Genomic DNA, 13,414 nt, shown 5'->3' on the forward strand with positions numbered 1-13,414 from the left:
TACCTGTGAGATTGTGCAGTGGGTCCAGTACAAGGCTGTGCACCCACTTAAGTAAATGGGACTTAAGTGGTTCAAGGACTTTGTGCTGGCCCTCTGCTGAGCGGTGAATTTCATTATCTATATCCATTAAATCTTACACTTCTCTTGTGAAGCTATTAACAATTACAGCCCATTAGGGTGGCAATCTTTTGTGATGAGGGCACCTATCCACTGAGCACTGGGCTTAAACCTCTAAATTCGGTTTGTGTAGGCCACTGGACATCCATTAGACAGCAACAAAGTTTGGTCCCCTATGGATTTCAGCCAGTAAGATAAAGGTGAAGTAAAACTATTTTTACAATCATTTATTAAACAGAGAGATTCACCAGAAAACACAGCATCTGCTAGCAACTCCATAAAAGGAGGAGGAAAAGAGCAGATCAAATACACCGCTATATTTTTGTATAGCAGATACTACAGGCCAGACCTTCACCTGGTGTAAATCAATGCATCTCCACCATGTTTTATAAATACAAGGCAATCCCTGTGTTGAATGTATAACAAGAAAACTTTCTTGAGAATGGCATGATTTGTATTTGCTATGGGAATATCACTAAACCCAATAGTAAAGTTATCGCTCTTATTACCAGAGGGCTCAATCCTGCTTCTTTTTTCATTGATGGCAGCATTCGCACGAACTCTGAGAGCAGTACCAGTTACAATACTAGACAAGAGAAAGCTGCACTTTAGCATTCTGTAGGTGAAGGCAGCAAACTAGCCAATGGGTTTCTCTGATTATTAGAACATGCAGCTGTAATAAGAACATGCAGCTGGACAAACTAACTATTTAAAGTTGCATACACTGAAAGAATTACAACCATATCTAGCCAAAGCCAGATTGCTGCAGGGGCTCTCTCGGCGATTTAGTCTGGTGCTTGAATTGCGCAGACTCCCTAGAGCGACAAGTACCTGTAGTCCATTTTACAAAGGTAGCTAAACTAAATACCAAACAGATTATTGTGGCTTTGTGTGCATGTGTGTGTCTTCTTTTGGCTGAGCCCTTAACACCTGCAACCCTTTATGATATGCCTGGACAGTATTAAATATCCAAGGCATTTTTCACAAGAGAATGAGGTTTGTTCTGCTGTCCTTGGCCAAAACTTTCTATTCCTCCAATTATCATGACTTCTGAGTTGTATGTTGTAAGTCACTGATCAGCAGAGGTCTGGAGAGAAAGGATAAGAGTACGCTCATACTCCCTTGACAATGGTTGGGGAACCTCCTGGGGGATTCTGACCCACAGCTTGAGAACTGCTGCTCCAAACCATAATCTAGCTTCCTATTCTGCTACCTTCCAGGCAGTAGAGAGATTTTTTCCCCTTCTTATGGGTAAGAATGTAACTGTGACTTAATGGGGGAGGAGGCTCAAAGAAATAAAAGAAATAATTCAGTGGAGACCCCCAAATCAGCTCCTTGTTAATATCTCCCCCTCCACCCACTGTCTCTTCCTGTTATCATTTCCCTGAAATATATACATCTGCATGCTAACAATAAAGTGTCCACTGGAATACACTTGAACCATGTGCTGTACATAAAATCCAGTCCAAAAAGCAGCAGAATATTCTGCCTTTTTTATGTGCTAAGAACAGAAGAGGCCAATGTACAGATGGAAATTTTGCGTGTGTGAAAAACGTCATCTGCTTAGTTCAACACTGGATGCAAGAAATGCTGAACTTATTCAAACATTGACTTTTCAGGCTCCCTCCACAAGAGAGATTGGGAAAGAATTCTAACACTTTACAGAATACTTGATCAAGATGTAGAAAAGAAGGGGGGAGCATTAAGAGAGCTGCCAGCTGGGTTCACTGCTTGCAAAAGGTTAGAAAACCTGTAGTTCACCAAATTTGCAAGGCATCAGATGAATACCCTATGGGTACGTCTACACTGCACGATTATTTCGAATTAGCTTAAACCGATATTACAAAACAGATCTAATAAAATCGGTTTAGCGCGTCCACAGTGGGATCCCGAAATCGATTGTTTGCGTCCATGGTCCAAAGCTACCATCGATTTCAGGGCGCGCACGTGCACTGTTGGTAGCTGTTGCCTCAGCTATCCCATAGTTCCCACTTCCGTGTTGACGAGCCACATGCCTGATGGGCAGAAAAACACGTGCCCCGGGGGTGTGCTGGGTACAAGCCTCACCCCTCCCTTTGAAGGCAGCAGACAAACCACTTTGGCGCCTTTTTTCGCGGAGTGCATTGAGCAACGCCATTAGCACAGCTTAATCTCTTCCCTTTTTTTTTTCACCGTGGTCCGTGGGGATAGGAATAGACTGAGGAGCTGTTCCCTGAACACGCCAGACACTGTGTTTGAACCTCAGACATTGGAGATCAGCCAAGAATGCAAATAATTTTCAGAGACTGCTGTGGACTGTGGGATAGCGGAGTCCTCAGTACCCTCCCCTCCCTTCATGAGCGTCCATTTGAGTCTCTGGCTTCCCGTTACGCTTGTCACACAGCGCTGTGTATCCTGGAGTTTTTTATTTCAAACGCTTTGGCATTTCGTGTTCTGTAACGGGAGCTGGATACAACATATTGTTCTTCCCCATACAGCGATCAGACCTAGTATCTCCCGTATGGTCTATGCTGGAGCTCTTTTTGATTTCAACTGCATGCGCCGTGCTGAATCAGAGCTCACGCTGGGCCAAGAGGAAATGTAATTCTAAAAGTTCCGGGGGCTTTTCCTGTTTACCTGCCCGCTGATCCGAGTTCAGATTGCTGTCCAGAGCGGTCAGTGCTGCACTCTGGGATGCCTGCCGGAGGCAAAATAACGTCGATTTCCGTCCACATGAACCCTAATCCGAGTTATCACTATCGAAGTAGCGCTACTCCTCTCGTTTGGGAGGAGTTCCGAAATCGATTTAAGGAGGCGGTTAACTCGATATTAATGACGACGTCGTGTGAACGGATACAGCGTTAAATCGGTATATCGGCCATTAAACCGATTTAAAGTTGCAGTGTAGACCTGGCCTCAGAGATATTCCTCTGTTCTTTTCATACGGGATGACCTTTGGTAATGGGACTATTAAATGGCAAGAAGATTTCAACTGATGCACAGCAGACCCCAGATACAATAGACAAAACTTTCTTCTCCACATCAGCCCTTTTCTAAAAGCTTTTCAAGAGTTTATTATTTTTCCTTTGCAGCATGTTTGTTCTTATGGAGAGTGCACCTTCCATTTCGCAACATTGATTGCACATCACTTGTATCAAGTGTTATTATAAAAATTGGTAAGTTCGTGTTCTCCGTTACACGTAGAATTGAGATTTAATCAGGAAACTAATGTATGATAATAAACACAAGATTATTGGATGCCTGCACTTTACTCATTTGCATAATAAATATGGTATCTTTAGATTGTTGACAATACTTTATAAATGTATTAAAATCACTTGCCACTTATTTTGTGTACTGTATAGCAATTATTTGCATAATCAACAAGTATTTAAAACATTTACTGCCTTGTTAAATCTAATGAGTTGACCTCACTTTCCTTAACAGCTAACTCGGGGTATGGCTACACTTGGAATTTCAAGTGTGAGTGTGGTCAGAGCGGCAGCGCTGGGAGAGAGTTCTCCCAGCACTGCACGTAAACCACATCCTCTACGGGTGTAGCGTGCAGTGCTGGGAGCCGTGCTCCCAGAGCTGCCACCCTGATTACACTGACGCTTTACAGCGCTGTATCTTGCAGCGCTCAGGGGGGTGTTTTTTCACACCCCTGAGTGCAAAAGTTGCAGCGCTGTAAAGTGCCAGTGTAGCCATACCCTCAGTTTTGCTAAATGTATTAACTGGGGTATAAATATAAGATAGACAGCTATTAAACCTTAATAAATACTGTATGTTTAAAAGTCTGCTGCCATTTTCTCTCAATGCAAGCACTTCCTCTCAGTTGGCAACAGGAAGCTCTGTGCTTGAATAAGCCAATTCAGCACCCACATGGAGACTGAGCAGCAGCAGAAATTGGAGACCTGAAATTGAGATGCCTTTTCACTCTGGATATCACAGTGAGAAGAACTCAGGATATCCTTACTCACATTGAGTAGTCCCTTCCCCCATAAGTAGCCTCAATGATTTCAGTGGGACTAATCATGGCATAACGTAGCATTCAGTGATATCATGATCTGCCTCGCTGGAAAATATTCAGCTTGTTTGGACTGCATACTTGCAATCAGCTTTGATTGGAAAGCCATTTGGGCTAGCCGGAAGTCCATCCACATTATAACCCAAAAACAAAAGTGTCTTACAGCAGTGCCATTGTAACCCACTGTCACCTGATCTACAGAGGACAAAACTCTGCTACAGCTTCCTGCTAGGAGACTCAGTCCTTTAGCTCAAGCTGTGGTTTAGCTGTGCAGGTTCCAGGATGAACATGATTATGCTATGGGGAAGAAAAACCTAAAACTCTGCAAGTAAATACAGGCTGTGTTTATTGGATGGGCTGCGAAGTTGATACACTCACCTGAATGGGATTGTACAGTTCCTGGAGCGGGCTTCTTGACCCCTTCCGACAACAGATGTCCATTCCAAATGGATTTCTACGTATTACTACAGGGTAAAATGGAAATTAATACAGGTTAAGAAAGGCTGAATTAAAAAAAACAAACAAACAAGAACATAGAATACATACATTGAGGAGAGGGATTTCCAGAAATACCAGGGAATTCCAGAAAAGATTCTGTGTGTTTCTTAAAACATCCATTTCACCTGCCCTAGCAAAGATTTAAGAGCAGAGTGCATTGGAATATTCTGGGCTTGGATCCACAAAAATGGGGTTCATCCCTTTCCCTTCCCATCAAATAAGCGTCGCCAACATTTTTCATACCGGGGTGCCTGAAGTTAGGCTCTTAAAACCATATTTAGGCCTCTAAATAAAAAGTGGCCTAATGTTAAGCACCTGTGTCTCCCATTCTTTCCAAAGCGCCAAATTACCCACTGTGCCCAGAATGTCTGAAAATCAGGCCATTTCCAGTTAGACACCCGACGATGGATCTAGCATAGCCTCCTAACATTAAGCACCTGGATTTGAAGTTTTTGGCCTCTGGCTTCAGTTTCTTGCCACCACATACAGATAGTAGCATGTGTGACATGAACACTGGCTCAATCGGAATTTTTTTTTTTTTTTGTTTTGCACTGAATACTATATCTTAGATAAGAGATCCAACTACTCAACCTCTTCGCCTGGACTGTGCCAGTCGAACAAGCCAAATCAATAGTGCTATGTTCGTCCAGTTGCACACAGGCAAGTTTTCAAAAGGTCTGATCTATGAGTTTCTTACTATAGTTAATTGCAGTCATTTTAGTACTACCAGAGCTTCGAGGGAAGGTTTTTAAACTTAGGCCCTGATCCCGCATGCAGGCATACACAGCAGACCCTTGCACCCATGCAGACCCCCAAATCTTCACCTTTATCAAGAAGGGTCCAACCCATGTGGAATGGATTGTTGGACTGGGGCCTCATCCTGTACGTGCAAAAATCAGATTAAAATGTGCCTTAACTGGAAGAAGGGACTCCTGAGAGTCCAATAGCATTAACTAGAGTCAGACAAAGTATTAATATAGTTATGTACACCGCTTACATAAAAGGACTACAGTTTCTTTCAGAAACATCTCAAACCAGCACATTTTACAACAATACTATTCTGCAGCCTTTGGGAAATAGTTATAGAATACAGTGGTGCATTTTTTCAGTGAACGGAGGTAGAGCCAGTACTTAATCATAATTAATATTTCAAGCAGTATGAACAATGGAAGAGTCTCTACAGAGGTGGTATAGAACATCCAGTTTCAGTTTTGAAAGAAAATAGATTCCCTTGTCCACTTGATATTTATTTTAAAATTAAAAGGTAATTATCTAATAAAGTGACACACTGCCTTTCCTCTGAACACAGAAAGACGCTGTGGGTTTTGTAATGAGATTCAGATGTATGTGTCTAGTAAACAAAACATGCTAAATGTTTTGATTTGTCTTCACAATTAAAATATTGGATGTTACTACAGGCTATAATTTTAATTTACATATTTAAATACCTGACTAACTTCCAGACACTTTTAGTCATGCAGCTAAATATTTTAATTGCTAAATTTTTGTGCTTGTTTATTTTACAAAGTAAGTTAAAATTGTTATCTTTAAAAACAAAATTCCCTTGTGATATAACACCATAGATGATTAATACTGAAAGCATTTTTAGAATATGCCTTTTCACCATTTCTTCTGTTTGTAGTTTTCATTTCCTTCAGTTTGGCCTTTTGAAAATAGATTGGTCTGTCTCAGTTTTGTTTTCAGCCACTGTCTGTTCAGTTTCATTATCTGGCTCTCTTGCACTAGCAAAGTGCTTCAATGTTTGCATTGCATACCCTGTAGGGGAACGTTTAAAAACCCCTTAAAGTTTTTAATGAAATCAAAAAAAGGTGAAAAAACATTTCTAGCAGCTTTTGTAAAACTTTGTGGCATTGAATAGCAAAGAAACCTAAATGCATTACGAACATGAATGATGGATTTGCCTAGATTCACAGACCCACTGTACACAAACATTTAGGGAAAAATCCTGTCCTTGCTTCTCTGTGCTATACCTGGCTGAAGGAGAAGTCAAGAGACAGAACCAATCTGTTGCCTGGAAGCCACCCAGCAGGTAAATTTAAAAAGGGGAAACATCTTTCCCTCTCCCCCACCAAACATGGCAGCATTTAAACTATGCTGCTTTCATCATTTTGGTATCCTTCCTCTCCAACCATCTCCTCTCTTTTCAGTTATCATAAGCATAATTCCTAATTCTGAACCTTAGAGTCCAAAATGTGGGTGCCTGCATGAAACCTCCAAGCTTAATTACCAGCTTTGATCTGATAGCGCTGCCACCAGCCAAAAATTTCATGTTTGGCTCACTCGGGTCCCCCAAACCCTTCCCTGTGGGGGACTTCCAAGACTCAGATGGCCTGAGTCCTTACCACAAAGAGGAAATAACCTCCTTACCCTCGTCTTCTCTTATATTCTCCCCAGGCTTCCCTCCGTGGTTATCCTGAAGATTACTGTACTTTAAAACTCCCTTTGTAATTACAAAACAAGAGAGCGGCAATTTACCTTCCCTCCTCCTCTTTTTCCCCCCTCCCAGTCTTTCCCTGGAGAAGGAGACGTAAATCCTGGCACAGGGATTTCTATCCCCTTAGAGGCCTCACTTAGAAATGAAAATCCAACAGGGTCTTAAAAAAAGAAAACTTTATATAAAAAGAAATGAAGGAAAAGGACATAAAAAATGTTCTCTGTATCAAGTTAACCAATGATACAGGGGTCCAATTGCTTAAGAAGAATAAATATGAATAGAAACAGCCTTATTCTAAAGAAATACAAGTTTAACCATTCCAGCAACTACACACATGTAAATTACAAAAAAACAATTAAAAAGCCTATTGTTTTCTACCTTTGTACCACAACTTGGAAACCTTGAAGATTTAAGCTTGGAAGATTAGAAGATCCCTCTCATAGCCAAAGACAGACAAAAGACACTACACAAAGGATCCATACCCACCCAACATTCCCTCCTGAGCTTTTTAAAAATCCTTGCTTCCTGGATTGGTCCTCTGGTCAGGTGTTTGGTTCCCTTTGTTAACTCTTTACAGGTAAAAGAAACATTAACCCTTAGCTATCTGTTTATGACATCAGTCATCATAACTATAGCGTCCCTCCCTGACCAGTAAAATCCCTGTGCTGAAACTCACTTAGCAAATCTTTTGCAAATCACTTTGCAGCTAAGCTCCCCCATCTGCCCAGGACCTCTTCCCAAAACAGAGCCAATACAGTACACAGCCTTCAAACATACCTTCCTTAAACTACTTTCATTTATATTTATAATACAGGAGCAGAGAGGAAGGGAACGTTTCAATGCATCCAAGTGATCAGATTTTGATTAACCAGCAGCTGAGACACAGATTCCTTGTTCCAAACCGTTCAATCGCACTGGACAGAAAAAAAGTGCAGAGTGCTGTTCCTTAATTTATTATATCATTTTTCATTTCCATTAATTATGGATAACAGTAAAACACATTCAAGTCGCCCTCCCTGGTTCACTTAACAGTCAGATCTTAACACAGCAACGCCTTATATGAAGCAGCAACTGTCATAAAGCTTTAAAAAATTATTCACACATCATACAAGATTTGATTCCCAGATGCATACAAGCAACTACAAAAAATTTCACTCCCAAGCAACAGCTAAATGCCGGTGGGGCTTCAGCCATTGAATCATTAAATCTTTATTTTATGAGTCCCAATATTATTTAATTGATTCATTTTTCCAATAAAGTCTTTAAACCAAGATTTAGGAATTAGCACAGCAACGTGGCATCTTAAACACAGGGCTTAACTCCCTGTTTGTCAGTTTCAGTAACAAGACATGCTTACGCTAAACGGGATTATATACATCTGTTTGTGTGCATCTTGGAAATATCTGTTTGAGATTGGTCTTTCACATCTGAATAAACAATTCGTTTCATAAAATATTTCCCTTACCAAAAACAGAACACATACTTCTCGTAGACATGTCCCTTCCAACTTTGGTAGGCTACTTTGGGACTAAAATAAGTGATACCTCTCCAATTTGGTGTCCCGTTTAATTTTCTTGTTGAAAATTGACATCAGAAATAAAAAATGACAAAACTGAGCTTATAGAAAGAGTCCTTGACACTAGAAGAAGAAATCCCACTGGATTTTAAATTTCCTACATTAATTTTGTGTGTCCCTGTGACCCTATGAGCCTCCTAATGCCAGAGGCTCACTGGTATCACGTATGAGTTTCCGCTGGTCTAACTAGTTCAATATACCCCAATTTACTGATGTTAAAATTTGTATCTAACATATAATTGGAAAACTAATAACTCACTGATTATTAATATCATTGTGAGATGTGTGTATGGGGTGTGCATTAAGAGTTCTGGCTATATGCTGGAATTATGACTAAAGTGTATTTAAACCATGCATGTCGGGGAATTGGCAATCAGGTCTGCCCTAAATAAAGGAATGTGTTTTGCTTCTCTGACTCATGCAGAGAGACAAAGAAAGGTCTATTTACATATCAGGTCAACAAAGCTATCAAGCTAACAAGCATGGGAAGAGACAGCTTGGTGTCTACATTGCAGGAGGGAAGAAAAACTTTATGTAGGCTATAAAGACAGGGGATCTGAACCTCAAGTGATAAGCAACTGAATCATCTGATTGTATACAATATTCATGTATTATAAAAGTATAACAAATGTGATATTTTATAGCCTTGTAAATTGTATGTGTTAACACTGCAAAAGGAATTATGGATTGTGGTGGGGCGCCTGCCCCACACAGGGAGAAGAAGGGGTTAAAAGCAGCACCAGAGAGGCTGCACAGAACTAATAAATCAGGAAAGGGCTTATTGAGTCCACCAATAGGGGGAAGGCTTGCTGGAGCAGCCAATCAGGGCCAGCGACGACCATATATAAAGGGCTGCTCAGCAACACAGAAGGGAGTCTCCCCCTAGAAGGCAAGGGAGGAGGATTGGCTGCCTGAAGATAGAGCGGTGCTGGGCACGGGCAGCACCGGGACTAAGTAGCTACTGGCTATGGGGTCCCTGGGTCAGGACCCAGAGTAGCAGGCGGGCCTGGGTTCCCCTCCCCTTGCACCCCACTTGCCAATGAGGAGAGTGGCTGCTATCCAGACTGCAGTTTGCTCCTGAGGCGAGGGGCTGGATCTTGGACTGCAGTTGGCCGCTGAAGCAAGTGGTGGGACTAAGGACTGCTGGTCCCCTGGAAGGGGGGAAAAATACCAGAATGGGGGCACAGCCAGAGGACCATGCTCAGAAGAGGAAACTGTGGTCTGAGGAGCGACGCAGGTCCAAAGAGTGGAGACAACAGTGACGGCGGGCGTGACACCACTAGCTGAAGGTCCACCGGAAGGGCTGAGAGCTAATTCCCAGGACAGCCAGCAGAAAGCGCCGGGGTGGTGAGTTGAACTCTGTTACATGGATACTCATTAATATTATACTTTATAGTCTTGTCACCAAAGAAAGGGAGAAACAGGTCTCTCCCAGACAGGAGAGAAAGCAGCTGTCTGTCTCTGTCCAATGAAATTAAGCAAGGTACGACCAAAAACAATGGTCGTATTTCCTATTTACATTCAAATCAGGAAGGGGGTGGGAAGATCACAGGACAGCAAGAGGTCTTCCAGCCTCTTGAAATTAGGCCTGTACCTTGCTAGATTAAATTTTAGACTTTTTAGATGGTTTCTCTCACCAATCATTCTTCTTTCCAGCCACATCTGACTTTCCCATAGTCAGGACCTTCCACCAGACTATAAGGTGCTGACTTCCCTTGGTCAGCCTAGATGAAAGATCTTTGTCTGTCTAGTGATCAATGCCAAAATGGCTGTCTGTTGGATAATATCTGAAAGTTCAATGGCCTTGGCCAGGATTGCACCCCTGAAGTGTGACAGTACCTGCTTAGTTTAGGTCTTTGTCACACATTTTGTCCCACAGTTGGACAGTGGCAAAATAGGAGATGCTTTTATAGCTACAAATATATTTTTTAAATGTTTCTTTTTCCAAAAGAGGTGTATTTGTACCAGAAGCACAGCAAGAAACTGGAAATACAAACATGATTTACCTCAAGTTTTCCTATTCTCTCCCACAGCAATCACCCCATCTATTAAAGGCCAAGTTCATCCCTGCTGTAGTTGGCACAATATGATCAAATACACATCTACTATGTGTATAATATGATGATTTCCTTGAGGCAACATTTCTTATGATGTGTGTCAATTTCTTCAGGCCTATTCTCATCAACTCTATGGCCTCTTTACATAGCTCCGGCAGTGCAAAGGGCACTTAAAATGGGGGTTAAATTTCTGTTACACCGATTTTAAGACCCCTTTACAGTCTCAGTAGTGTAAAGAGGCCTTCCTGTAAATGAAAGTAAGGCCCTTAATCTTTATCAGGTGTTTTGTTGATTTACTAGATATCTTTCTATAAACCGCATTAGTTACAGCTGGAAGCTCTGATTAACAAGCAAAAGCAGTTTCTGCAGAAACTGATATCTTACAGGGCTCTAATAAAACACCAGATGAAGACAAAAAACCTGCCACAAAAAATACTAACCAAAGACAATTAAACATTTTACACAATAGGGTATGTAGCACATGGCTTACTCATGATTTTTATCCCAATGGTCTATTGCACCAACATTGTCTTTCCTTTCATCCTCATATTAATGAGCCACAAGATAATTTAACAATAAATCCTCAAAACAAATTTCCACTTGCTCTTTCTACACAAAAAGCAGCATTACTTTGTCCAGTATACTACATTAAAGAAAGCACTGTTGAACATCAAGCACCAGGCAAGCTAATGGACTTGTTCATAAAAGTTTGTAATTTTATCAGTTTAACCCCAAATCTGCAAAGCACATGCTTAACTTAAATATGTGCTTAAATTCCTCTCTATTCAGCAAAGCCCTCATGCATATGTTTAGCTCTCACTGAAGTTAATGAGACTTAAGCATGTGCTTTGATGTTTAGGGGCCTCATTACAAATTGGTCCCAACTAAACCTCAGAACCAAAGCTTTGCAGAAATTCAACTCTTCATACACATTTTATGAATTGGTTCATAAGAACAAAAACTTAAGAATGACCATATTGGGTCAGACCAATGGTCCATCTATCCCAGTATCCTCTCTTCTGACAGTGGCTGGTGCCAGATGCTTCAGAGGCCCTGAACAGAACATAGCTATTATCAGATGATTCATCCCCTTGTCCTCCAGTCCCAGCTTCTGGCAGTCTGAGATTTAGGGACACCAGAGCATGGGATTGCATCCATGACTATCTTGTCTAATAGTCACTAATGGACAAATCCTTCATGAACTTATCTAATTCTTTTTTGAACCCAGTTGTACTTTTGGACTTCACAACATCCACTGGCAATGAGTTCCACAGGTTGATTATGCATTGTGTGAAGAAGTACTTCCTTATGTTTGTTTTAAACATGCTGCCTATTAATTTCATTGGATGACTCTTGGTTCTTGTGTTATGTGAAGCGGTAAATAACACTTCCCTATTCACTATCTCCACACCATTCAATTCCAGGCAAATTGGTGGAAACCATAGTAAAAAACAGAATCACCAGTCACCTAGATTAACACCATTTGTTGGGAAGGAGACAACATGGCTTTTGTAAAGGGAAATCATGCCTCACCAATCTATTAGAAGAGATTGAGGGTATCAACAAGCATCTGGCCAAGGGTGACCCAGATGAGATAGTATACTTGATCATTCAGAAAGCCTTTGACAAAGTCTGATATCAAAGGCTCTTAAGCAAAGTAAGCAGTCATGAGAGAAGAGGGAAGGTCCTCTCCTGGATGAGTAATTGGTTAAAAGACAGCAAACAAAGGGTAGGAATAAATGGTCAGTTTTTGCAATGAATAGAGATAAATAGCAGGGTCCCCCAACTATCTGTACCGGGACAGTGCTGTTCAACATAGTCTAAAATAATCTGGAAAAGAGGGTAAACAGTGATATGGCAAAGTTTGCTGATACAAAATTCTCAAGATAGTTAAGTCCAAAGCTGACTCTGAAGTGTTACCAAGATCTCAGCAAAACTGGTTGAAAAACCATGATGATGAAATTCAGCGTGGGTAAATGTAAAGTAATGCACATTGGAAAAAACAATTCTAACTACACATATATAATGTCTTCCAAATTAGATGTAACCGCTCAGAGAGCTTGGAATCATAATGGATACTTCTCTGAAAACTTCTGCTCATTGTGCTGCATCAGTCAAAAAAGCAAACAAAATGTCAGGAACCATTAGGAAAGGGATAGAAAATAAGACAGAAAATATCATAATGCCACTATACAAATCCATGGTGTACCCACACCTTGAATACTGTGCCCAGCTCTGGTTGCCCCATCCAAAAAGGATACTGTGGAACTAGAAAAGGTTCAGAGAAGGGCAACAAGGATTGATCAAGGATCTGGAAGATTAAAAAGACTGAGACTGGTCATCTTAGAGAGATGAGTAAGGGGGGAATATGATAGAGATCTACAAAAACATGACTGGCATGGAAAAAGTGAATAGAGAAGTATTATTTACCCTTTCCCAGAATACTAAAACCAGAGGTCACCCAATGAAATTAACAGGCAGCAGGTTTAACCCAAGCAAGAGAAAGTACTTCCCCCCACACAATGCACAATTAACCTTTGCAACTTGCTGCCAAGGGGTATTGTGATTGCCAAAAGTATAAGTGGGTCCAAAACAGAACTAGAAGAGTTAATGGAGGACAGGTCCAACAATGACTATTAGCCAAGATGGTCAGGGATGCAACCCCATGTTTGGAGCAACACTAAACCTTTGACTGCCAGAGGCTG

The 13,414-nt window shown here is 41.2% G+C and overlaps 1 protein-coding gene across 2 annotated transcripts in view; it reads right to left on the bottom strand.

Annotated features, from left to right (window-relative positions):
- Positions 1 to 13,414, bottom strand: part of CHST11 (carbohydrate sulfotransferase 11) — a 267,823-nt gene that overhangs the window by 138,807 nt on the left and 115,602 nt on the right. For both annotated transcript variants that reach the window (XM_075068789.1, XM_075068785.1), the window contains exon 2: positions 4,502 to 4,587. In XM_075068789.1, coding sequence (XP_074924890.1) covers positions 4,502 to 4,587 — 86 coding nt within the window. The remainder of the gene's footprint in view (positions 1 to 4,501; positions 4,588 to 13,414) is intronic.

The sequence above is a fragment of the Chelonoidis abingdonii genome, chromosome 1 (genome assembly GCF_003597395.2).
Source record: "Chelonoidis abingdonii isolate Lonesome George chromosome 1, CheloAbing_2.0, whole genome shotgun sequence".
NCBI classification, from domain to species: domain Eukaryota; kingdom Metazoa; phylum Chordata; order Testudines; family Testudinidae; genus Chelonoidis; species Chelonoidis abingdonii.